Here is a 27866-nt window from a genome sequence, read left to right as displayed (position 1 = left end):
CCTGACCCACCTTCCCCTCTCTCTGCCTGACCCACCTTCCCCTCTCTCTGCCTGACTCACTATCTCCTGTCTCTGCCTGTCCACACCTTCCCCTCCCTCAGCTGTCCCAACCATCCTGTCCATCTGGCAGTCCCAACCTTCCACTTCCTCCGTCATTCTCGGCTCACTGCATGTCCCCACCTTCCCCCCTCTGTGCCTCTTGCCAACTTCCCCCTCTCCCTGCCTGTTGCCAACTTCCCCTCTCCCTGCCTGTTGCCAACTTCCCCTGCCTGTCTGTGACTACCCTTCTCCCCTCTCCCTTCGTTCCCCTCTCCCTTCGTCCCCCTCTCCCTTCGTCCCCCTCTCCCTTCGTCCCCCTCTCCCTTCGTCCCCCTCTCCCTTCGTCCCCCTCTCCCTTCGTCCCCCTCTCCCTTCGTCCCCCTCTCCCTTCGTCCCCCTCTCCCTTCGTCCCCCTCTCCCTTCGTCCCCCTCTCCCTTCGTCCCCCTCTCCCTTCGCCCCCCTCTCCCTTCGTTCCCCTCGCTCAGCCTTCCCCCCCTCTCGCCGGCCTTCCCCCCCTCTCGCCGGCCTTCCCCCCCTCTCGCCGGCCTTCCCCCCCTCTCGCCGGCCTTCCCCCCCCTCTCGCCGGCCTTCCCCCCCTCTCGCCGGCCTTCCCCCCCTCTCGCCGGCCTTCCCCCCCTCTCGCCGGCCTTCCCCCCTCTCGCCGGCCTTCCCCCCTCTCACCGGCTCTCCCTGAGAGATGGGTAGGTTGGGGGAGAGGAAGGTGGGGAGAGGGGAAGAAGGGAAGAAGAGTTGCAGCAGGCAGGGAGAGGGGAAGGCGAGGACAGGCAGACGGGGGAAGGTGGGGACAGTCAGAGAGGGGGAAAGATGGGGATAGGCTGAGAGCAGGGAATGGCAGAGGGAGTGGAAGGTGGGGCAGGCAGAAAGCACAGAATGGCAGAGGGAGTGGAAGGTGGGGACAGGCAGAGAGCACAGAATGGCAGAGAGAGGGGAAGGTGGGTCAGGCAGAGAGAGGGGAAGGTGGGGTCATGTGGAGAGAGGGGAATGTGGGGCAGGCAGAGAGAGGGAAGGTGGAGACTGGTGGAGTGTTGCGTCAGCCGAAAGGCGAAAGTGGGAGCAGGCCGTGCAGCTGGCTAAACCGTGTTGGTTCCTCTTATTTCATTGGATCGGAAAGAGTTGCATACTAGCTGTATTATGTCTCTGGGATTTATAATTGGGAGGACCATGCACCAAACATTAGTGCCACCATCTTAAGTTTTCAGCGAGTTCATAAAATCCTGTAAGGCAAATGGGGAGATAGTTACATTGAAACAACCTGGTCTGTTTGCCTCCTCGTCTTTCTCCAGTTTGAGATTTATTATTTGTCTATAATGGCCTTGAAACCCATGGGACATTAAAATCTTAATCTTCCTTCCTTCATTATATTTGCTAGACAAAAGATAACAGCATTCCAGAGAGAGAGAGAGAGAGAGGGGGGGGGGGGGGGGTTATCACGGATGATGTTAAATATTGTTGCTACTTTAAAAATGAAATTATTCCGACAAGTAAAGTCAAATAATGAAAGGAAGAAGATAGAGAACCTTGATAAAAATCCTTACAATTTAAGAAAACATTCATTGTCAACTACTCATTTCAGCTTGACGAAAATAGTTTTTGAGCATTGTTCTTGAAGCTCCATAATTTATATCCAAATAAAACACAGTAGTCTGGTTTGGAAAATATGAAGTAAGATGCATAGAGAGATGTAAACAATTGTGTAGATCCTTAGACGCCAGAAAGGCATCTGGCCCAGACGGTATCCCCGTAAGATTTTATGTTGACTATGCTACAAAAATAGCACCTTTCTTATCCGTCATCTATCAGAGATCATTGGAACAGCGGAAAGTTCTACGGGAATGGAAGAAGGCCCAGGTCATAGCAATCTATAAAAAGGGTAGAAAATCAGATGCACATAATTACCGGCCAATTTCACTGACATTGATTTGTTGTAGAATCATGGAACATATCACATTTCTATACTCTGAGAAGCTCATCTGCAGAAACCAGCATGGTTTTAGGAAACAGCAGTCATGCGAGACACAGCTGGCCCTCTTTGTGCATGATATACAACAGGCTCTAGATACCGGCTTCCCGGTTGATGCCATATTTCTCAACTTTTGAAAGGCGTTCGACTCAGTTCCACAGTCTCGCTTGCTACAAAAAGTGCGCGCTTACGGTCTGTCCAATGACATATGCGGTTGGATAGAAAGTTTTCTAACAGACAGGGAGCAGTATGTCGTCCTGAACATGGTAACTTCAACAGAAACAAGAGTAACTTCAGGTGCGCCCCATTGCAGCGTAATAGTTCCTCTGCTTTTTACGATTTACATAAACGATCTGGTTGATGGTATTGACAGCAGCCTTACACTGTTTGCCGATGATGCTGTAGTCTACAGGAAAGTAGTATCACATGAAAGTTGTGAACAAATCAATGAGGATTTGCAGAAAATAAATGCGTGGTATAATGACTGGCATTTCTCTCAAGATAAGTAAGTGTAACCTACTGCGTATAACAAGGCGTAAATCCCCATTAATGTATAAGTACAAAATAAATGCCCAGTCTTTGGAAGCGGTAATGTCCGTCAAGTATCTGGGCGTGACTATTCAAAATGATCTCAAATGGAATGATCAGATTACACAAGTAATGGGTAAGGCAAACTCTAGATTGTGGTTTATTGGTAGAATCCTGAAGCGATGCAGTCCTTCAACAAAGGAAATAGTTACAATACGTTAGTTCGTCCAGTCTTGGAGTATTGTTTGTCTGTATGGGACCCTTACCAGTTGGATCTGATTCAAGAGGTTGAGAAGGTCCAAAAAAGAGTGGCAAGATTTGTGACGGGTACAATTAGCCATCGCGAGAGTGTTATGAATCTCATAGAAAGTTTGAAGTGGGACACACTTGCAGATAGACGATGTGCTAAACAGAAGGGGCTGCTCACTAAATTCCAAAATCCAGTCTTCACCGAGGATTTCAAGCATATATTATTACCACCAACTTTCAAATCGCGCAATGATCATCATTCAATGATAAGGGAAATACGAGCTCTTACTGATGCATTCAGACAGTCGTTTTCCCTCGTGCGATCCGCGATGGAGGGGAGGGGAGGGGGGGGGGGGGGAATATGACTGTGGTGCGAATAGTGTCCTATGCCACACACCGCTTGGTGGCTAGCGAAGTATATATGCAGATGTAGATATAATAGTGTTAGTTCGTTATTCATAAAATAGACAAGGGAAACACACAACTTAACATTTAAAGATAATTCATGTAAGTAAAAGGTGAGTAGGTGGAGTGGGGGGGAGTCTTAAATGGTTAGATGACGGCACTAGAAAGAACATTGCAGTTTCATTGAAGGATTTGATGCTAGCAGGTAAGCTCATACAAGGGGATTAGTGCAGTGGAAGGTTTACAGCTTTTAAATTTATTTATATCATTAATTCCGCCCCCCCTCAACGCCCTCCCCCCCCCCCCCCCAACCCCATCCCCCTCCCATGAACCATGGACCTTGCCGTTGGTGAGGAGGCTTGCGTGCCTCAATGATACAGATAGCCGTACCATAGGTGCAACCACAATGAAGAGGTATCTGTTGAGAGGCCAGACAAACATGTGGTTCCTGAAGAGGGGCAGCAGCCTTTTCAGTAGTTGCAGGGGCAACATTCTGGATGATTGACTGATCTGGCCTTGTAACACTAACCAAAATGGCCTTGCTGTTGTGGTACTGCGAACGGCTGAAAGCAAGGGGAAACTACAACCGTAATTTTTCCCGAGGGCATGCAGCCTTACTGTATGATTAAATGATGATGGTGTCCTCTTGGGTAAAATATTCCGGAGGTAAAATAGTCCCCCATTCGGATCTCCGGGCGGGGTCTACTCAGGAGGACGTCGTTATCAGGAGAAAGAAAACTGGCATTCTATGGATCAGAGCGTGGAATGTCAGATCCTTTAATCGGGCAGGTAGGTTAGAAAATTTAAAAAAGGGAAATGGATAGGTTCAAGTTAGATATAGTGGGAATTAGTGAAGTTCGGTGGCAGGAGGAACAAGACTTCTGGTCAGGTGAATACAGGGTTATAAATACAAAATCTAGTAGGGGTTATGCAGGAGTAGGTTTAATAATGAATGAAAAAATAGTGTGGGTAAGCTACTACAAACAGCATAGTGAACGCATTATTGTGGCCAAGATAAACACGAAGTCCACGCCTACTACAGTAGTACAAGTTTATATGCCAACCAGCTCTGCAGATGACGAAGAAATTGATGAAATGTATGATGAGATAAAAGAAATTATTCAGGTAGTGAAGGGAGACGAAAATTTATTAGTCATGGGTGACTGGAATTCGTCAGTAGGAAAAGGGAGAGAAGGAAACATAGTAGGTGAATATGGGTTGGGGCTAAGAAATGAAAGAGGAAGCCGTCTGGTAGAATTTTGCACAGAGCATAACTTAATCATAGCTAATACTTGGTTTAAGAATCATGAAAGAAGGTTGTATACGTGGAAGAACCCTGGAGACACTAAAAGGTATCAGATAGATTATATAATGGTAAGACAGAGATTTAGGAACCAGGTTTTAAATTGTAAGACATTTCCAGGGGCAGATGTGGACTCTGACCACAATCTATTGGGTATGACCTGTAGATTAAAACTGAAGAAACTGCAAAAAGTTTGGAATTTAAGGAGATGGGACCTGGATAAACTGAAAGAACCAGAGGTTGTACAGATTTTCAGGGAGACCATAAGGGAACAATTGACAGGAATAGGGGAAAGAAATACAGTAGAAGAAGAATGGGTAGCTTTCAGGGATGAAATAGTGAAGGCAGCAGAGGATCAAATAGGTAAAATGACGAGGGCTAGTAGAAACACTTGGGTAACAGAAGAAATATTGAATTTAATTGATGAAAGGAGAAAATATAAAAATGCAGTAAATGAAGCAGGCAAAAATGAATACAAACGTCTCAAAAATGATATCGACAGGATGTGCAAAATGGATAAGCAGGAATGACTAGAGGACAAATGTAAGGATGTGGAGGCTCATCTCACTAGGGGTAAGATAGATACTACCTACAGGAAAATTAAAGAGACCTTTGAAGAAAGGAGGACCACTTGCATGAATATCAAGAGCTTTGATGGAAACCCAGTTCTAAGCAAAGAAGGGAAAGCAGAAAGGTGGAAGGAGAGTATAGAGGGCCTATACAAGGGCGCTGTACTTGAGGACAATATTATGGAAATGGAAGAGGTTGTAGATGAAGATGAAATGGGAAATATGATATTGCGTGAAGAGTTTGACAGAGCACTGAAAGACCTGAGTCGAAACAAGGCTCCTGGAGTAGACAACATTCCATTAGAACTACTGACAACCTTGGGAGAGCCGGTCCTGACAAAACTCTACCATCTGGTGAGCAAGATGTACGAGACTTCAAAAAGAATATAATAATCCCAATCCCAAAGAAAGCAGTTGTTGACAGATGTGAAAATTACCGAACTATCAGTTTAATAAGTCACAGCTGCAAAATACTAACGCGAATTCTTTACAGACGAATGGAAAAACTGATAGAAGCCAACCTCGGAGAAGATCAGTTTGGATACCGTAGAAATGTTGGAACGTGTGAGGCAATACTGACCCTACGACTTATCTTAGAAGAAATATTATGGAAATGCAAACCTACGTTTCTAGCATTTCTAGACTTAGAGAAAGCTTTTGACAATGTTGATTGGAATATCCTCTTCCAAATTCTGAAGGTGGCAGGGGTAAAATACAGAGAGCGAAAGGCTATTTACATTTGTACAGAAATCAGATGGCAGTTATAAGAGTCGAGGGGTATGAAAGGGAAGGGAGTAAGACAGGGTTGTAGCCTATTCCCGATGTTATTCAATCTGTATATTGAGCAAGCAATAAAGGAAACAAAAGAAAAGTTCGGAGTAGGTATTAAAATCAATGGAGAAGAAAGAGAAACTTTGAGGTTCACCGATGACATTGTAATTCTGTCAGAGACAGCAAAGGACTTGGAAGAGCAGTTGAACGGAATGGATAGTGTCTTGAAAGGAGAGTATAAGATGAACATCAACAAAAGCAAAACGAGGATAATGTAATGTAGTCAAGTCGGGTGATACTGAGGGAATTAGAGTAGGAAATGAGACAATTAAAGTAGCAAATGAGTTTTGCTATTTGGGGAGCAAAATAACTGATGATGGTCGAAGTAGAGAGGATATAAAATGTTGACTGGCAACGGCAAGGAATGCGTTTCTGAAGAAGAGAAATTTGTTAACATCGAGCATAGATTTAAATGTCAGGAAGCCGTTTCTGAAAGTATTTGTATGGAGTGTAGCCATGCATGGTAGTGAAACGGGGACGATAAATAGCTTAGACAAGAAGAGAATAGAAGCTTTTGAAATGTGGTTCTACAGAAGAATGCTGAAGATTAGATGGGTTGATCACATAACTAATGAGGAGGTATTGAATAGAATTGGGGAGAAGAGGATCTTGTGGCACAACATGACTAGAAAAGGGGATCGGTTGGTAGGACATATTCTGAGGCATCAAGGGATCACCAATTTAGTATTGGTGGGCAGCGTGGAGGGTAAAAATCGCAGAGGGAAACCAAGAGATGAATACACTAAGCAGATTCAGAAAGATGTAGGCTGCAGTAGGTACTGGGAGATGAAGAAGCTTACACAGGATGGAGTAGCATGGAGAGCTGCATCAAACCAGTCTCAGGACTGAAGACCACAACAACAACATCATTAATTCACTAATTGAACAATCAGGGATGATGATAAACTTCATTTACCGCTGGTAATATTAGATTTTACAATTTCTTTTGATCAGCTTCCCGTGTTCAGAACTTCATCCACCTGTTCATTTTACATCATACTGAAAGTCCAGAAAGTCTCAGTGGCTGTACTAAAGCAGTGTCAGTTTCTGGTTGCATGCCCATTTTTGTTAGATCTTTGCCGGCTTTTGCAGATCAGGGAATAATTATCTTGACCTTACACAAACCCCATTTTTGTACATGAGCCAAGTATGTATTCTCACTTTCAGTTCTAATTCAATAAGTCAACATTTTCATAATAAATTTAGGTGTTTGGATAAGCACAAACATACCAGCCAGGTGGTTGTGCTGTTGTGCTCTATTGGATAGTTTTAACAATTCTTCTTCTTCTTCTTCTTCTTCTTCTTGTGCCTTCGATCCACTTTGGTACATATTTGTCATGGTTATCAATGGATATGGTGTGGTTATTTTAAGGAGTGGCTGGTTGCCCTTCCTGTCGCCACCCTGTTACCCTGGGGATGAAATACACTCCTGGAAATTGAAATACACTCCTGGAAATTGAAATAAGAACACCGTGAATTCATTGTCCCAGGAAGGGGAAACTTTATTGACACATTCCTGGGGTCAGATACATCACATGATCACACTGACAGAACCACAGGCACATAGACACAGGCAACAGAGCATGCACAATGTCGGCACTAGTACAGTGTATATCCACCTTTCGCAGCAATGCAGGCTGCTATTCTCCCATGGAGACGATCGTAGAGATGCTGGATGTAGTCCTGTGGAACAGCTTGCCATGCCATTTCCACCTGGCGCCTCAGTTGGACCAGCGTTCGTGCTGGACGTGCATACCGCGTGAGACGACGCTTCATCCAGTCCCAAACATGCTCAATGGGGGACAGGTCCGGAGATCTTGCTGGCCAGGGTAGTTGACTTACACCTTCTAGAGCACGTTGGGTGGCACGGGATACATGCGGACGTGCATTGTCCTGTTGGAACAGCAAGTTCCCTTGCCGGTCTAGGAATGGTAGAACGATGGGTTCGATGACGGTTTGGATGTACCGTGCACTATTCAGTGTCCCCTCGACGATCACCAGAGGTGTACGGCCAGTGTAGGAGATCGCTCCCCACACCATGATGCCGGGTGTTGGCCCTGTGTGCCTCGGACGTATGCAGTCCTGATTGTGGCGCACACCTGCACGACGCCAAACACGCATACGACCATCATTGGCACCAAGGCATAAGCGACTCTCATCGCTGAAGACGACACGTCTCCATTCGTCCCTCCATTCACGCCTGTCGCGACACCAATGGAGGCGGGCTGCACGATGTTGGGGCGTGAGCGGAAGACGGCCTAACGGTGTGCGGGACCGTAGCCCAGCTTCATGGAGACGGTTGCGAATGGTCCTCACCGATACCCCAGGAGCAACAGTGTCCCTAATTTGCTGGGAAGTGGCGGTGCGGTCCCCTACGGCACTGCGTAGGATCCTACAGTCTTGGCGTGCATCCGTGCATCGCTGCGGTCCGGTCCCAGGTCGACGGGCACGTGCACCTTCCGCCGACCACTGGCGACAACATCGATGTACTGTGGAGACCTCACGCCCCACTTGTTGAGCAATTCGGCGGTACGTCCACCCGGCCTCCTGCATGCCCACTATACGCCCTCGCTCAAAGTCCGTCAACTGCACATACGGTTCACGTCCACGCTGTCACGGCATGCTACCAGTGTTAAAGACTGCGATGGAGCTCCGTATGCCACGTCAAACTTTCTGACACTGACGGCGGCGGTGCACAAATGCTGCGCAGCTAGCGCCATTTGACGGCCAACACCGCGGTTCCTGGTGTGTCCGCTGTGCCGTGCGTGTGATCATTGCTTGTACAGCCCTCTCGCAGTGTCCGGAGCAAGTATGGTGGGTCTGACACACCGGTGTCAATGTGTTCTTTTTTCCATTTCCAGGAGTGTATGTGTACTCCACCTGTTTGCGTGAAGTGTTATCCATGTTAAAATGTATGAAAGTTTTGTCATTATTCAAAAATTGTGTGACAGGTGGGATTTGGGTACCAGCCTGGTATCCACCTAGTGGGTGTGGGGAATTGCCTAAAACCGACATTCAGGCTGTCCGGCATACTGATTTTCATTTTAGATCCAGTGGGTGTATTTAATTCTGGGCCAGTGCTCCTCCCTGTCCCAGAAGGGACACCTTAACATGCGTGGTCATTCTGGTGTGTGAAGAGTTTTGGCAGTTATTGAAAAAAAAAGATAAAAGTTTATATTCCTGAAGTAGTCTGAAATACTATTTACATTTTTCCTTTCACTATGGTATTTTACTTCTCAATTTATTGATTCACGTGTTTATTACAGTTTTGTTGCCCATAGTACTTGACATTAGTTAATTTACATCTACATGGTTACTCTACAGCTCACACTTATAAAGTGTTTGGCAGAGGTTTCATATGGGGTGTCCAGCAAGTGAGTCCCTCATTTCAAAATTAAACATCCCTAAAACTGAGATCAATAGATGAGTGCAACATATGGTATGTTTAGTTTGGAAACTGTAATAATTTAATACTGAAAGTATACATAAGTTTTGGAATAGTTCGAGAAACAATCACTAAACTGGTGTTTCACTTTCTTGGTGAATACATCAGGAATGTAACCAATACATTGGATTATTACAAATTTGTGACTAGATTTTGCGGGGCACATAAAATGTTTTTGACTCTCTTTGTATGTTGTGGAGCCGAGCCAAAATAACACATTTTATCTGACACATGACATGTCAAATGTTAATTTACCTTTAATGGAGCTCGGTTGTCATTAATTGTCTTCTTTATGTGGAGGTCCTGCAAAGCAGTATCTCCGTAGAACTGTAGATAGCTCTGGAAAGACTTGAACTCATCTCCTTTCCAGACATTATTAGTTGAAGGAAAAATAATATACACTCTAATTACAATACAATATCAGCATTTCATCATTCACTGTCCTGTATTTGTTTCAGTGGGTGTACAAATCGCAGTTACTTCATAACTTGGAGCAGATACAATTTAATTGAAACATATCATCCTCCTCAAAGGCTTGACAAGTGGTAGTTTGTAAGTAAGTGACATTTCATCTTATAGCCTCCTTTGTTCATTGCTGTTTACATTCTTGGAAAGGGTGTCTGCTCTTTGGCAGTTGAGACACTGCCAAACTGTGATGTCAGAACATAAAAGGCCCACCTGCAGCAGGTGAAGACATTTACCCGCCATTGCACTATCGCCATTACTCAAATGGCACATCTTTCCATTCTACATTTTTCGAACGTGAAACAAAACAACTGCACACAGAATTTTTTGCTACATATTCACCACCTAGTACTACTACACTATTCTATAACAATCTTCATTCCTTGTCATTAATAAGGAGTGGGAAATGTCATTTGCCTAGATGGCATATAACACTACACATATTGAAAAACACTGTCTACCTGAACTGTCCCACCACACAGGATAACCTTGAATTGGCGATCTGTGTGACATCTGAATCCATTTCCGTGAGGTGCTGCAGGGTGTGATGGCAAATTTCATTGTCTTTTGTGCCATTTGTGTCCTGTGAATGGTGGACACGTCAAAAAGATTGTGATGTGATTACAAAGACTACTTGAAGAGGATGAGCTTAATTAGGCAAGCAGGTACTGTATGAGCTGCACAGAGTACAGTGCCATCTGTTAGATTTTTGAACTATTTTGAAACTTCTGTATAAAATCCTCATAGCTACAACAATAAATATATCTTTTGTTGCACTCGTCTATCAATCATAGTTAGTCCAATGTAATTTCAGCTTTCCATTAATTATTTTTGCTACTCACACTGTGGAGGGAGTGATCTATACATCATAGTCTTGGCCTGTGTAGCACTGGTCTCTGTCACCTCAACGTTAAACTAATTGAGCATGGAATGGTGTTTGTTCATCATGGAACCATACTTTAGATGACATTAACATGCACATTTTTCATTCTTATTCTGCGCCAAGTTCAATTATTGAGTATGGTGACCAATTCTTCACTACAAAATGTTAGTACCCATATCTGTGTCAGAACCCACACAGTCCTTGTCAGCCACTGCCCAGTGGTGAAGTTGAAAGTTCTACTGTAGCACAAGAACTATGTTCAGCTCTGCAGGGTGTTCGGAAATTCCCATTACAAACCTCTAGGACTTGTAGAGCAATTCAGCTATGTAACACATCCACGTCTTCTAAGAGAAAGAGAAAAACCTTGGAGGTCCTTATCCTGGTATGCAGTAGGGTAGACAGGAGGATGTGTTATATGCTAGATGGTCACCTGATGCCTTGCTGCGAGAAGTATTCAATGCCTGTGTGTCTCCGATAAAGTTAACATGGTTCATTACACATTTTCAGAATACACAGACATGTTCCTTATGTATGGTGAAGCTTGAGGGAATGGAAGAGCTGCTAATCGGCTGCATCAAGAACATTTTCCGCAACATGACTAAGCTATCACATGAATGTTTTGCCCTAGTTTTGCCGTAGAAACAGGTTCTTTCACCTTGAGGAGGGACTACTGTGGTACTCCACGGCAATGCTGCAGCCCAAATTTGGAGAAGATCACTACAATATGTAGAAGAGGATGTGTGAACACATACTCGAACTGCTGCTTGTGTGATGGGTGTTAGTCACAGTGTTGCCTGGGACATTCTGCATGAGCAACAATTACATCTGTAACACTTAAAAAGCATACGCGTTATGGGTCCAGCCGATTTTTTACAAAGCATTCCCTACTCTGTGTTTCTTGCACTGCTGCATTGACATACTCGTGCTTCCATGTCAAGTTCTGTTTGTAGAGAAGTGTAAGTTCACCAAGGACTTTGTTCTGAATTGCAAAACTGCCATGTCTGTATAGACGAAAACTGTCATGCCAGGCACATTCAGGAATTTCAGCACCAATTTGGTGTTAACATGTGGGCAGGGATTCTGGATGGTCATGTGATTAGGTTGTACCTTCTTCCACACAAGCCAGCTGGTCCTGCATACTTGATCTTCCTACAAAATGTATTGGGCCTGTTATTGGAAGTTTTGCCACTGAATGTCAGTCAGGAAATATGGTTTCAGTTTGATGGTACACCACCTCACTTCTCACTTGTGGTTTGGAGATACCTCAGTAGACAATATGGTGAAAGATGGATAGGCCGAAGTGGTCCACCTGCTTGGGCACCTCAGTCGCCAGATTTAACTCCTGTGGATCACTTCTTGTGAGATCGTTACCCGCATCTGGAAGGTCTCTCAGCCAATGTCTCCTCAATGTTGGCAGCTGATACAGGTGGTGTTGCTCAGACTCCTTATCTTTTGGCTTCCATGTGATCTGTCTACTAGAAAGGTGCTTTCAGTTGTTATGGAGCTATAAAAACAGTTGTGGGCGACACAAGAGTGATGTTTGTGGCAAGTAGAAATATGAATTGTGTTGCAAATAAAATGTATTGTTTCCTTTGTACAGTTCCCTGTCAATAAGGAAACACTATCTGTTGGTAGTGACAAAGCAAACTGTGCATTGTTTTCAATGCTTGTCATTGAGTAATGGTTTGCCCCCTATCATGGCCATGATACCACTCACAGTTTCAGAAAGTTCTGCTAGGTGAGACACTGTCCTCACATTTGCCACACCGTATAATCGGCTACATTATCAGCTTATAGTTTGTTGATCGTTCTCCACAGTTTACACTCTTTAACCAGTTCACGAAAGTTCATTGCTCAAATTTTCAAGAATTACAACACTTTGATTAGTTCTCATAAAAAATGAAGAAGTTCTGTAATATTTGATATTATGTACATATGAAAGTGCTCTTTCTCAGGAATGAGATTATTTGATTTTGTGAACATGCGAACAGCGAATTGCAATATTGCTTCTGTGTCACTCCCTGATTTGATATCCCAATGTATTGTTATTCAGCACATGTACGCAAGTGCGCACGTACACCATACACCCTCGCCCCCTCCCCCCTTCTCCCCCCCCCCCCACACACACTTTTATATGAAATATAGAAGGTTTAACACTAGTATTGCAATATATAAATGATTTTTATGGATTTGTCTGCAAGAGAGCTTTGCACTACCTGTAGTAGGATAATTTGTATGGACTTGCTTAAAGTCGCCTATGTCACATTTTGTAAAAATTCTACTACTTGAATAGAAGCAGTGATTTAATAAGAATGTCTGTAGAGTTTTACTAAAAGGTGACAATGATGAAATAATTTTGACCTTGTATGTAAGACTGTTGGCAGTTTATATCGTTCTACTTCTAATGGAATTTTTAGATGTTGATGTCCCTTTTTACTGGATATGGATCTGTACTTTTTGCCTTAAGATACTGAAGTTTTTACCTATGTATACTACAGATGAAACAGCATGGCTAGGCTAAAGGGAAGGGAGGAAAGGGGAATTTTATTAGAGCTAACTTAGTAATTGTATGTGCATCCATTTTTGTAAACAAACTGCGCAGTTTGTGAGCCAGATAAAGTCAACAGTTGCCACTGGAGCACATTGCAGTCGCAAATCAAGATGAAAAATATGCTCCATGTGATCCACCAGCTTGTGTCTAGCAAGGGAAACTCCCCCCTCTCACAGATCTAGTGCTAAGATGGCCCAGTGGATAGCCTTCAAAAGCGGAACACAGATTAGTCATGAAAATAGGAAGATGATGTACTGAACTGTGAAAAAAGAAGCTAAATAGAAAGAGAGAATGGTGCAAGCTTAAGTTGTGCAACATTTGCAATCTCTTGAGTAGCCATGACATTGTGGTTATGTGGTCACAGTGTTGGACTGCGAAGGGGGAGATCCATGTTCGAATCTCCCGCCTGCCACCCCCTTCTCTTCCCCTAGCAGATAGCTAACTAACTACTGTCAGACTATTTTTTTCCCATTCCACTTTCAAGTAGCACATGGAGGAAAAATGAACAACTAAATCTCTCCATGCAAGCTGTGCTTTCTCTTACTTTGTTATAAAGGTCATTTCTCTCTGTGTACGTGGGTGTCAACAAAATATTTTGACATTCAGAGGAGAAAGTTGGTGATAGAAATTTATCAAAACGATTTCTCTGCAGTCAAAAATGCCTTTGCTTTAATAACTGCCATCCTAGCTCACTTACTATATGTGTGACACCCTCTCTTGTATTTCTTGATAATAAAACACAAGCTGCCTTTCTGTGAATCTTCTTGATGTCCTTTGTTGATGAGGGTAACATATTACACAGAAATACCCCTAAAGAGGATGACAAACATAGTATATGCAGTGTTTTGAGTTGGATATGCTAAGTTTTCTGCCATTAAAAAGCGGTCTTTGGTTTGCCTTCCCACAATATTTTCTTTCTTGATGGTTCCAATGTAAATTGTTTGTAATGGTAATCTGTAGATAATTAATTAATTAATTGAATCTACAGCTTTTAAATTTATGTGATTTAACATGCAACTGAAACTTAATGGAATATTTTTAGTGTTGATGTGGAGGACTTTATAGTTTCTATTGTTAAGAATCAGTTGCCACTTTCGGCACCAAGCAGGTATCTTGCCTAAACCTTTTGCAATTGCTTTTGACCTTGCGATGGCTTTACTAGATTTCAAACGACAGTATCAACTGCAAATAATCTTAGAGAGCTGCTCAGATTTTCTCCCAAGTCATCTATGTTTCTAACCGGCTAACCTGGCTCATGGTCCATGATTCACAGTTTCTATTGGTCGTTGCCTATCTAATGGCTCCCAGGGCTAACAAAAATTTGATTTTCAATATTTCATATAATTATCGACCAAATTTAAAATTTGTTGTCATCTGCTCATCAAGAGGTATAATCTTGTGTTAAAGGTTTAACCAGTAAGACTAGAATTGCAGTTAGAAACTATGCTTATATCTTGAGGTGATGTAGCTCACAATGCACAACTTAACTGGACTATATTAATCCAGTATTTGAAAATGAGAGCACATAGTGACTTCCAGCAATCTTCAGTCTATAAAGGATGATTAAAAAGTTTCTATTCGAGAGTGTTGCTGCAATGTATATGCGATGTAGCGAAACACTTATGCTGGTATATAAGCACTGAATATAGGCAAAGGATGAATGAAGTATGGCAAAGTTATTAAAGACCAAACAGTACCAATGTGTTGTTCTTTTATTAACTGCTCCACCATCAGTAGATATCCATTGGAGACTGAAGAATGTGTATGGGGCAACAAATCTGTTGGAAACCACCATTGCGGAATGATGGGCCAATGAGTGCTTTAACTTCATAATACTGTATGTTCCCATATTATGAAGGTTGGAACACAGAAGTTACGCCAAACCAAGTGGGAGACGCTCGAGTTCCTGTCCAGTAGTCCTGATTTCTCCCCATGCAATTACCACGCCTTCAGTCCCGTAAAAAAGTCCTTGAAATGTTGATGATTCCTGTCAGATGAGGATGTGCAGCAGGCAGTCAAGGACGTCTTCATGCGGTGGGAACAATGTTTTACCAAACAGGAATTTTCTACCTGTTGGGTTGGTGGGATGATTTTCTCAATACTCGTGGCAATTTTGCCAGCTCGGCCTACCAGTTCTGGACTGTACTGCTTTCAAACAGAAACTTTTTGATCACCCTTTATACTTTGAAACCTTTTCTAGAGTTTTTTTTCTGTTCATGTCCGGAATGTCAAATATTTAACACATTAACTGACTGGTAAAGTAATCAAAACATTGAAGCTGTTTTATTCATGGGAGTTTGATTGTCTAAAGAGTTGGGGGTTTAGTGGTGTATATGGCTTAAGAACAGAAGGGACCCCAGATATCACTTCTGTTTCAGCAGATAATTTCCCATCAGTTGCTATTGCTACAAACTATAACCTTACTGACAGGAAATCACAAATCCAGTTGCACGACTGAAACAATACTATGTATACACAAAATTTGATTAGAGGATGCTTGTGAGGAACAGTGACAAAAGTGATCTGAAAATCACGTTATAAGGAATCAGTTTGAGATCTGCATTGATTGCATTCATTACTTCAAGTCAATAAAGAGCCATTTGTGTTTCACAAGAACAGTATCTTCTGAATCCTCGCTTTTTGTTGTCAGTAGAGAATTTTCTCCAAGGTACTTAATGATGTTGGAACACAGTGTAAGTTCAAGAACCCTTCTACAAATTGATGTCAATGATATGGACATATAATTGAGCAGATTCGTGTATTTACTTTCTTGTGTATTGGTGTAGCCTTTGCAGCTTTCCAGTCTACGTGCAGATCTTACTTCTAGTGGGCAGTTGTATATGGTTGCAAAAAATTATGCTGTTTCATCAGCATACTCCAAAAGAAATGTAATTGATATGCAATTTACATAGAAAGTTTTGACTTTATTATGTGACTTAAGTTGCTTTTGTTACACCAGAGGTATATGCATCCAAATTACTCATGTTGGCATCAGTTCTTGATTTGAATTCTGGAATATTAATGCATTTTCTTTGCTGATAGAACTTTGGATAACTTTTGTTTAGTAGCTCTGCTTTAGTGGCACTCTTTTAAAAACCATTAGAATAAACAACTGAAAAATATATGGCAGTTTTTGAGTTACTTCATAACTCCATCTCATGGAATTAGTTTACTAGGGATTTAATTCCTTATCCTCTTAATAATGGGACCAGTGTTCTCTTACTTGTCGTTGTTTGAATTACTACAATTGCCTCAATGGAACCCGTATATCTGGGAGTAAATAATCTTTATTGTTGCTATACATTGTCCTGAACTTCAGCTAACAATTTATTTAATAAACACATTTAATTGTTGTATAAACTAGTTGTGTTTTAAAATTTAAATATAATTAATTCAGAATGCTGTCAAATATTAGTATTTTTCATATTTGCCTGCTGCTATTCACAGGTTACTTAAGAAGCAGTACTTGCCAACCACACAGTGAATACTATATCAACACATAATAACGAAGACTGCTTACATGACAAAGGAACTATTAGTTGTGGTATATTATTGGGTGGTGATAGGTTTCTTCAAAATTGATCAACCCAGTTGCAATAGACAAACAGTTTTGCAATGAAATTGATAAGTTTTATATATTTTTTAAAGAAGTCACCTACTCATCATTTTGCTTTGTTACATTAGGCTCCACATGGGTAGGTTATTGGTATGTTAAGTACTTTGGTATATTATGAGACATATATAGTCACAAATTAAAATTAAGACAGATTTCATTGTGGCAAAACGTGTTGTTACTTCTATTTTTTACACACAAATAGCAGACACATATTAGTTATCCTCAGGTGCTGTGTGTGATTGTCTTTGCTATTCTCTCTTTATAAATCAGTACAGCTATGAAAAAATGATTGAACCAATAACTTGGCAGGGCACATAGAAACTTGACTTGTCTTAATTTTACCCTGTCTGCTGCCCCACCAAAACAGTGAAAAACTTATAAAGTTTTTATTTCCAATGTCCTATCTGCTGTAATTACATATTCCTTTCCATAAAGTTCTATTACTTCATCTGACTACACATTGTTTAGGCCACAGTTTTTATCATATGTTCTGATTTTGTATCTATAAATGTATTTCCAGGACCCGGTATTGATGGCAGACAGTCTACTGGAGATGCGGAAGAATTACCTTCTAAAAGGTGGGGATACCTCAGTCTTTTGTATACGCTAGAAATTTTATAACAACATATCTTTAGCTTCTGTAATTTACATAGATACGCAGCCATTACTTATTTTTGTGTTTTGATATGTTTTGATGTATGTTGGTATTGGAAATAATTTAGAAATCAATTTCAAGCAATGACTGTTTATTATTGCCGTCTCTGCCGTTGAGCTATGCTTCACTTCAGTCAGCATTATTTTGTATTGTTGAATATTGTGAAATTCTGTGCAATCTTTAAAATACTATTTTATTTTTATGAAAGAATCTTTCAGACACTTTAATTGTGTACTGGACTTTATATGAAAAGGCAAAATAAGTTAATATTGTTTAGTGCCTATGAACCAGTGTTATTTTGTGAGTAATAACAAAACGAGGTTAGTGTTGAATGCTGACTGCTTAGTCAATAATGTCATGGGGAATTTCAAAATAAGCAAAATCCATTTCTATTACAGTGCATCTCAAGAAGTGTAAACATTGTAGGGGTCATCACCTTGTTTCCAACACTGTTCATGTCATGTTTGCCACAGCGTCTGATGTTTGTTCATGTCCACAGTGGTGGCAAACTTATCACATTTTGCAATTGTATAATTACAAGTAGGTGTCTTGTGAAGAGGATAGTTGTTCAGTAATACAATGTAAAATTCAAAGATTTATACAAAGTCACATTTGGTGGATGACGATACACTGTAAAATATATGGTGGGAATAATGTGGGTGTAAGTTGAATATGTGTAACATTACTGCTTCTTGGAACTTCACTTGTATGTCATTGATCAAGTTTGAAATCCTGGTGTATTTGATAATACCTTTTATATCAAAGGAAGAAAGAAGTATAAGAGAAAGCAATTCAGTGAACTAGAGACTTACAATTACTATTTGCTTTTGGCAGTGGAGAGTCATTTCAAAACTTGGCACAGTTGTTCATTACAAAGCAGGCTGAATCTGTGATAGAATCTGAAGTTTATGTTGTAATGGTTGAAGGCCGTGTAAATGTAAATCAACTGCCTACACTATTTGATCCAAAGTCTTGGAACACTCCTATGTAATGCAGAATTGCCCACTAGATGTCAGTGAGAGGTGGACTCATCAGTGTATAAGAAGAAGGGGAGTATTGAATTCTTAATAGAGAAGCAGTAACAACAGAATGAGTCCATCAGGAAGCTCAGTGTCTTCAAACGTGGATTGGTGGTTATATTTGACCTAAGTAGCAGATCCATCACGGTGGCTTTAGCCCTTCTAAAGGTGTCTGAGTTGACTGTTGTTGATGTGATTGTGGAATGGAAATGCAAGGGAACATCAACTAAATAAGGACCAGGCATATCTGTCATACTGGTGGACACAGACTGTCGAGCATCATGGGAAGGAGCTTGTAAAAAATCATATGAAATTAATGGAAGGAATCACTTATGGGTTCCAGAGTGCTACCAGCTAGTACAGTGAATATGAGTAGGGAGTTAAAAAGAACGGGTTACAACAATCAAGCAGCTCCTCATGAGCCACACATTTGTTTAGTTAAAGGTAAGCGATACTTGAAGTGGTGTGAAGAAAGAGATCACTGGACATTGGATGATTGGAAACTAGTGATTTGGAATGATACCTTAAGGAAACACTTAGGTGGAAGGATGTGAATGCATTTCACAGCTTTGTATGCTGTTTGCAGTAGAGGACCAGTTTGGAGACAACGATTGTATTGGCACACTGTCATAAAGCGACATCTGTCAGGCAATCTTTTGTGGACAATAACATTCCTGAGACAGACTGGCATGCCTATAGTCCTGACCTAAACCCAATGGAACACGTTTAGGATAAGTTACGACATGGATTTTGCTCCAGATCCCAGTGCATTCTCCTGACAGGTTGGCAGTTGAAGTACCCATCTGTGGATGTGACATTGCAGAATTGGAGGCATCGTCTGATGTGTAGTTTGTAATCTCTCTCCTCCTTTCTAATCTTGTCTAATGTCCACATTAGTATTTTATGAATATTTGAGAGGAGCGTAGGTTACAATAAACTTTATAGTTTACTTAGCTTTTCATATAGAGTTGGCTCCAGTTCTTTTTGTCTAGGAGTCTGATTCTTGAAGCTGAAAATGTCACAGTTGAATTGAGCTAAATAAATTTGAAGATAGTTGTTTTTATGTTAATATATTTCCTTACATTTTAGTGTATCATACGGTTTTTTGATTTTTCACATTAACAAAACGGAAATTACATTGTTCACAAAAAATATAAAAATATGTCCAATCACGTCAGAGGCACGCTTATGACTGCTGCACTCTGGGGAAATAACCATATTCCAAAAGGTTTACAATTTTTTTAACAAATGAATTTCTGCTAGTTTGTGTTGAATTATTGTTTTCAGTTATTATTTTATAAATGAATCCAGAAATAAAAATAGTACGCAGTACAGTATTGCGTAATTAAAAATAGAAATTTTAAGTGTGCCATTAATTCGTAATTTCAAATGTTTCTAAAGAAAAACAATTTTAACTGTACATTCAGAGTAGTATTTTTTGATTATAACACCAAGACTGAAACATTTTATAAAGTAATTCATTTTCATAAATTTTAACTTGAAATATAACATACTACATATAAAATTATATGAAAGTTTTCAGAAAAGTAACTGAGATAATAATGACCTGTCCAAAATTTGAAAAATAATACTGGTATTGACAACTACTGTTGAGGAAAAGTAATGCTAGAAGAGGATGTCCCTTTACAAGTCGTACCATCTCCGAATGTCCTCCCACGAGTTCGTTTGTGCCCCAACAGACCTGTTTCTTTGTATTTTCTCTTCAATGATGAGTTATAATAAGTGGTGTCTTTTGACTATTATAGTACACTGAAGCATCAAAGAAACTGGTATGGACATACATATTCAAATACTGGCAGAATATGGCACTGTGGTCAGCAGCACCTACATAAGACAACGAATGTCTGGTGTAGTTGTTAGATTGGTTACTGCTGCTACAGTGGCAGTTTATCAAGATTTAAGTGGATTTGAACGCGTTGCTACAGTCGGCACATGAGCGGTGGGACAAAGCATCTCCAAGGTAGCGATGAAGTGGGGATTTCCCAATATGATCATGTCACGAGTGTACCATGAATATCAGGAACCCGGTAAAACATCAAACCTCCAACATTGCTAAGGCCGCAAAAAGATTCTCCAAGAATGTGATCAACAACAACTGAAGAGAATCAGTCAACTTGACAGAAGTGCAACCCTTCTGCAAATTGCCACAGATTTCATTTCTGGGCCATCAACAAGTGTCAGTGTGCAAACCATTCAATGAAACATCATACGTATGGGCTTAGAGAGCCGGAGGTTCACTTGTGTACCCTTGATGACTGCATGACACAAAGCTTTACGCCTTGCGAGGGCTCATCAACACTGACATTGGGCTGTTGATGATTGGAAACTTGTATTGAGCAGTTGGATGTGTATGGGTACGGAAACAACCTCATGAATCCAAGGACCCTCCACGTCAGCAGGGACTGTTCATGCAGGTGAAGGCTCTGTAATGGTATGTGATGTGTATTGTTGGAATGGTATGTGATGTGTACTGTTGGAGTGGTATGGGACCCCTGACACTTGTATAAGTAGATACAACTCTGACAGGTGACATATAGATAAGCATCCTGTCTGATCATCTGCATCCATTCATGCCCATTGTGCATTCTGGCGGACTTGGGCAATTCCAACAAGACAACATGATACCCAACACGTCCAGAATTGCTACAGAGAGGCTCCAGGAAAACTCTTCTGAGTTTAAACACTTCCGCTGGCCATCAAGCTCCCCAGATGTGACCATTGTTGAGAATATCTGGAATGCCTCATAATGTGCTGTTCAGAAGAGATTTCCACTCCCTTGTACTATTACGGATTTATGGACAGCTCTGCAGGGTCCATGGTGTCAATTCTCTGCAGTGCTACTTCAGATGTTAGCCGAGTCCAGGCAGTGTCCTGTTGCTGAACTTGTGTTTACTTGTGGTGGCCATACATATTAGGCAGGTGTACCAATTTCTTTAGGCCTTCAGTGAATATTCTAGGTATTGAGTTTTCCTTTATTTTGTAGTGAGCAGTAGCTGTTTTTGCTTTTTCATCCAGTGAAGGTATACAAAAGAGACAATGATACAGATACATTTCAGAAGCATCAGTTATTTTCTCTAGATATTGCTCAAGGGTCTAAGTTTCACATCCATAGAGAGCAATAAGACTCATTTCCATTCTCAGTTGTGGGCTAAGATCTGATCTTATGAAAAGTTTTTTCTAGCTAATAAATTGTCTTCTGGCCTGTTCTATTCTAGATCTGTTCTTTTTTTTGCAGTCACACTGCTCTTCCATCACAGTGCCAAAGCACTTCAAGGAAGATACATGTTCAATCCAATTTCTTTTTACTGACAAGATTTACTTCATTTCATCTTTTATAGAAGACCATAACATTGGCGTTGGAAGTGCTGACAAACAGCCCAAACTCTTCACTGTGCTGGTTTAAATTGTCTGTCATGCGTTGGAGCACAGGTAGATCATTTGCTATGACAATGGCATCATCTGTGTACCTGTTCCTGTTGATTATTTTTCTGTTTATAATAATCCTATTGCTTTCTTCTGCCAACACTTTCCTGAAAATTGCCTTTGAGTAAATGTTAAACAAGAGATGTGATAGTATACAGTGCTGACAAATGCTTTTACTAATTGTAGTTGCTTCTGATGTTCTTTGATCCGTTTTTACACCTGTGGTCTGATTCCACTATAGCACACTGATGATGCACTAATAGTTTTGGTTAATACTGTTGACCTCAAAATCTCCACTATCTCTTTGTGTCTTATGCTGTCAAAGGCTTTTTTATAGTCGTTGAAACAAGTGTACACATTGACATTCATACTCTGAATTTTTGTAGATGACTGGTCAACAAGGTGGTAAGTTTTCAGTGAGGGTTAAATGCTCCATGATTTAAAAAGTTCATCACACATTCTGACACATAACACAATTCATCATACACAAAAGGAAATTTAATTTTAAAGTAACACTCCTCACACTAATATTCACAATATTTTTCCATGAGCCATTTGAAATGCAAACAGCAGACGCTTGTGTGTGCACTGTGTTTTGTTGTTGTAAATCATGCATTTTCTTTGCAACTATTGTTTTACTTTGGTGTTGTTATCTTGTCTATGTTATTGCTGCAGTATTATTCTGCAGTAGTGGGCTAATGAGTTTGATATATCACAAAGAGTAACACATGCTAAAAAAGACCAAGTTTCAAGGTCAGTTTTTCATATTTGTTTTAGTACTTTCATAGATTACAATTTGCTGCACATCAAAGATCGTTCTAAAACCCATTGTTTTTGCTGAGTGTAGTTTTCTAGGCTGATGTATAAAATCTTTACCATCATAAGGAAGTTTTAGAGCTCTGAAGGACAGTATGTTGTCACTTAACACAGAAAAAATGTTCCTTCACAAGAAAGAGTATATTTTTAATCAGGAAATTTGGAAAAATCCAATTTTTTTCCATATCCACATATACATTCCATAATTAAAGTGCAGCTATGCACGGAGGTCCAATGTGGGCTGTAATTACTGTATGGAAGTGATAGATATGCTAATGTGTTACTGTGAAACTGATTTACTCTGCAAGAAAATTATTTCCAGTTTTGTCCACCATGTGCAAGTCTGTTGCTATATAGCATCTCACTGCAATATCTGGTGCCCATATTGAACGAATTGTGGAAGCGGTGGTTAATAACAAAATCAACAGAATATCTTTCTTACCTGTCTGATCTTTTCTGTTCATGTCCCATTCTTAACCCACTACGTGTGGAAACATTTCTGTACATCTTTCTTGCATTCACTGCGCCAGCTCTGCACTTGACAGTCAAAATTGGAACTAATTTTTTTTCCAGCGTAAGTCTCTTCCACCTTAGAATATCTACCAAGTTTCACTGCCAAGTGATAATTAGAGCCCAGAGCCCACACTGGACCTCTATGGGTAGCTGCACTTTAATAGCTACTAGGTACACTTAAGGAGAAGAGAGCTTCACGAGTTCCAACTCTATTTTGTAAGCCAACGTGGCTTATGATTACAGTAACCTGAATGGGTGGAGCCAGTTCATGGTATACGCAACACCACCCCCCTCCCAAATTCACATTGAGCCTGAATTACATCTTTCCATACAGTGTAAGTTAAATGACACATTCGGCCATCGCTGCACTCAATGCATTGCATCATTAGAAAAGAGGCAAAATTGCAACTCTTTGGAATAGATTACAGGCTCGATTCGGCTACTGTCCAGTTTTTGTCTTGTTTGGGCCATTGTAGATACACAGTTCATCTACTGCTGTGAGCAGGGACCTTTTGTGTTATCTGACTCCAGATGCCCATTGTATGCAGTTCCCTTAACAATGTTTACTCATAAACTGGATGAGATGGACCTGCACAGGACTCAACAACAGCACAGGGTGTATTGACCCAGGACAACCGGGAGATCCGGGATAACCCAGAAATTTTTTCATCCAGGAGCAAACCGGGAAAAACCCGGGAATTTTTTAGAATTCCGGCAATTTTTCATTGTTTTAGTTTTCAGTTAAATTTTTGTACCGAGCGAGGTGGCCCAGTGGCTAGCACACTGGACTCGCATTTGGGAGGACGATGGTTCAATCCCACGTCCGGCCATCCACATTTAAACTTTCCGTGATTTACCTAAATCGCTCCAGACAAATGCTGGGATGGTTCCTTTGAAAGGGCACGGCCGACTTCCTTCCCCGTTCTTCCCTAATCCGATGAGACCGATGACCTCGCTGTCTGGTCTCCTTCCTCAAACAACGCAACCCCTAAATTTTTGTAATTTTGTCTGGGAAGAACCAATACTCTAACAAAGTATATTACTGTATCCTGCTACTGCAGAATAATACTTCAACAATAAAACGTAAACAAGAGAAAAAAAAATAGCAAAGGAAATGCGCCATATACGACGACACACAGTGCTCATGCAAGCGTCTGCCAACAGCAAAATGTGTCAAGGGCTTTAGATAGACTATGCAACGCTTCATAACAACAAATTGCCTCCGATGAGTGTGAAGTCACAACTTTTTACATTAGATTCATTTTAGAGTTACGTGTGGGCTCATGCGCATGCGCAGTTGAGACGCGTTTGAGTTGTAGATTCTCCTGGTTCTGGCTACAGGATTGTGGCTGTTAGTGTGCAAGCAGTTGCAGCAAGCAGCTAGATGCTACCAGGAAAAGGGGGCGCCAAATTCATATTCTTGAGGAAAACAACTTGTTTCACAAAACGCCTAGCATCCAGTGCACATTTGTCTATCTATTATTCATTTAATTTCCAAATGCTTCCCTGTTGGTTTTTGAACACATTTTAAGTTCATTTATGAATTAATCACATGTTGATTTCTGAACGCATGATGTGTGTGTCAGGAGAATCCTCGTCACATCTAGAAATAAACTATCCGCAGCCAAAAGGGAACGGGGCTGTACGAGCAGAGTGGAGTAAAGTCAAACGGATGAATGCCAATCGCTGCCTGATAATGTGGTTGACGGGGTTTGCGTATGATCAGTGTTGTTATAATTACTAGCGAAATCTATAGATTCAGACTACCAGAATGGAAATGAACGACTGACAGGAATAACAGGTGAAAAAGATTACGTATTATCTTCTCGGTGTATCCAAGAAAATGAAATTTTGACAGAAAATTTTTGGCCAGATCACTATACTAGTAAGGACCAATTGTACAGTGCCCAACTAGCAGCCGCTTAAGTTCTATTTTGGAACTAACACAGAAAACGTGTTGTACAAACACATAATAGTGCCTAAAATAATCGCGAAATAACTAAACCTGTGATTCTGGCAGGGTTAGTGAAGTTAATTGGCGAACAGATTTTGACAACGGCAGGAATAGCTACAGAATTGGTGATGAGAAGATTGTTTATTAGAATGAGGAAGGAGTAGAAACAGGGACTTCACACAAATTATGGAAGAATAAGATGATTAAGAATTTATATAAAAATTTCATAGTATTCCTTTTCGATCTCATGCTTGACAAACTGTTGCGTATGAATGAAATGTGAAACTATTTCCTAACATAAAGCTTTTTACTTGTAATGGGCCTAAAAGGCATTTAATATTTGTACTTCATGAATTATATTCTGTCTTGTTATAAAAATGGCCATTTGTGCCAAAACAGTCTTGTTTATTTAGTGTGTGGTACAAAATTGCTGCAGTATTAGAAAGGCCTATTTTGTTTTATCTATATAAAAATAGACGTAATCATATCGAGAAACTACACCAGTCTTGGGTATTATTTGTGTTAACAGCTTTTTCAGTATTAGATAATGACATTTTGATTTTTCATGTAGCAAAACGTTTGATGAACTTTGATGAGGTAATAGATTCCTTCGCAGAAAGGAAAGCACGCCATGTAAAGCTGTAGCAAGATTAGCATGAGAGAGAGAGAGAGAGAGAGAGAGAGAGAGAGAGAGAGAGAGAGAGAGAGGAAAAAGAAAACTGGGAGCTAAGGATTGAAGAAATGTGTAATTTTTTGCTTATGTCTTGTTTTTGTTGGTTTTGTGTATCCTATATGTAATTTTATAGCACACATTGATTTAAGTGTCAGGAAGTTGATTCTGAAAGTATTTGTATGGAGTGTAGCCATGTATGGAAGTGAAACATGGACAGGAAGAGAATAGAAGCTTTCGAAATGTGGTGCTACAGAAGAATGTTGAAGATTAAGTGGGTAGATCACGTAATTAATGAGGAAGTATTGAATAGGATTGGGGAGAAGAGAAATTTGTGGCACAACTTGACTAGAAGAAGGGATGGGTTGGTAGGGCATGTTCTGAGGCATCAAGGGATCGCACATTTAGCATTGGAGGGCAGCGTGGAGGGTAAAAATCATAGAGGGAGACCAAAAGATGACTACACTAAGCAGATTCAGAAGGATGTAGGTTGCAGTAGGTACTGGGAGATGAAGAAGCTTGCACAGGATAGAGTAGCATGTAGAGCGGCATCAAACCAGTCTCAGGACTGAAGACCACAACAACAGGAACAACAACAACAACAACGAGAGCTCTACAGTGACATAAACGGCCCCCATCTTAAAGCACGTAGTAGTCTTTAAGCAGCTCTGTGCTCTCATTTGCCTGCTTATAAGACGACAGAAACAGGAGTGTTGGGAGAAGTAAGTGTTGACCCTTTGGTGCCATACGTCCAAAACCAAGAGATGAATACACTAAGCAGATCCAGAAGGATGTAAGTTGCAGTAGGTACTGGGAGATGAAGGAGCTTGCACAGGGTAGAGTAGCGTGGAGAGCTGCATCAAACCAGTCTCAGGACTGAATAACACAACAACAACAACAACAACAACAACACACAAAACAGCAAGTTATTAGCTAATAGACAGTAAAGAATGCAAATTTTCTGAATAGCTCTTCTTCTCCCGATTACAAATAATCTCATCTGCTATTAACTGCGAGGGTGTTTTTTTTTTTGGGGGGGGGGGGGGGGGGAGGCAGACTGTCAAACCAGCCGACTGGGAGGAGGAGAGGCACCACAGGACATATCAATTTACACTGTCCTGAATATAGTTTGATGGCCTCGATTAAAAAATATACATGTTTCAATTCCACAGAGCGAAATACAGTGATGTACAGTAGAAGAATGCTTTATGAAGAGGTGTGGCACTGCACTTTGGCACACTAAGACCAAATAATATGTCGTAATATATGTTTTATGTTTCAGACTTTTCAGAAAGATATGTACTACAAGATGAACATATTTTTGAAAATTCGATTTTTTTAAGTATTGACCCAGTTTGCAAATATCGTAGATCCAGAGCTGATGCACAGAGCTGTCTTGAGTTATAATGGGTAGTCTCCATGTGACCCACATTTACATTTAGTGATTTTGCTGTTTCCCCCTTGTTTACTTTCACGTCAAATGAAAACAAAATGGATATCTGTGGCCGGGTAGCTATTAAGTGAATAAAAATGCATTCACATTATTACGGAAGGCTAAAATGTCATTAGTTTCAGATTTTAATTTTTTCCACTATCTGACAGTCAAGCATTAATCGCCTTGTGAAACAATGAAGTTATTTTTGTCTGTTTGCTAAAGAAATTTGACTTTTGTAAACTTTTCCTTTTACGTAAGTTGAACTATGTGTGAGAATGTACCATGAATTTATTAAATCACAGAGCGTTTGACTCTCATTTAAAAATCAACTCTTTTATGACGAGCCATTTTGAACCCTGAAGATCAGACATTTATGTCATTATTCAAAATTTTACTGGCACATTTGTGTGATATATCTTAAGTGTAACACGTTCCAAAAAGATCAACAGTGTATGCGACAGCTTAGCTTCTCTTGCAGCTTATTAACCTTAGAG

General features: G+C 40.7%; 1 protein-coding gene across 7 annotated transcripts in view; it reads left to right on the top strand.

Annotated features, from left to right (window-relative positions):
• LOC126365754 (uncharacterized) overlaps positions 1–27866 on the top strand; it is a 267138-nt gene that overhangs the window by 182396 nt on the left and 56876 nt on the right. For all 7 annotated transcript variants that reach the window (XM_050008233.1, XM_050008240.1, XM_050008238.1 and 4 more), the window contains one exon: positions 17387–17444. In XM_050008233.1, coding sequence (XP_049864190.1) covers positions 17387–17444 — 58 coding nt within the window. The remainder of the gene's footprint in view (positions 1–17386; positions 17445–27866) is intronic.

This window comes from Schistocerca gregaria, chromosome 4 (assembly GCF_023897955.1).
Source record: "Schistocerca gregaria isolate iqSchGreg1 chromosome 4, iqSchGreg1.2, whole genome shotgun sequence".
In the NCBI taxonomy this organism is placed as follows: Eukaryota; Metazoa; Arthropoda; class Insecta; order Orthoptera; family Acrididae; genus Schistocerca; species Schistocerca gregaria.
The sequence above is the reverse complement of the archived record's forward strand: the minus strand, read 5'-3'. Positions and strand labels throughout refer to the sequence as shown.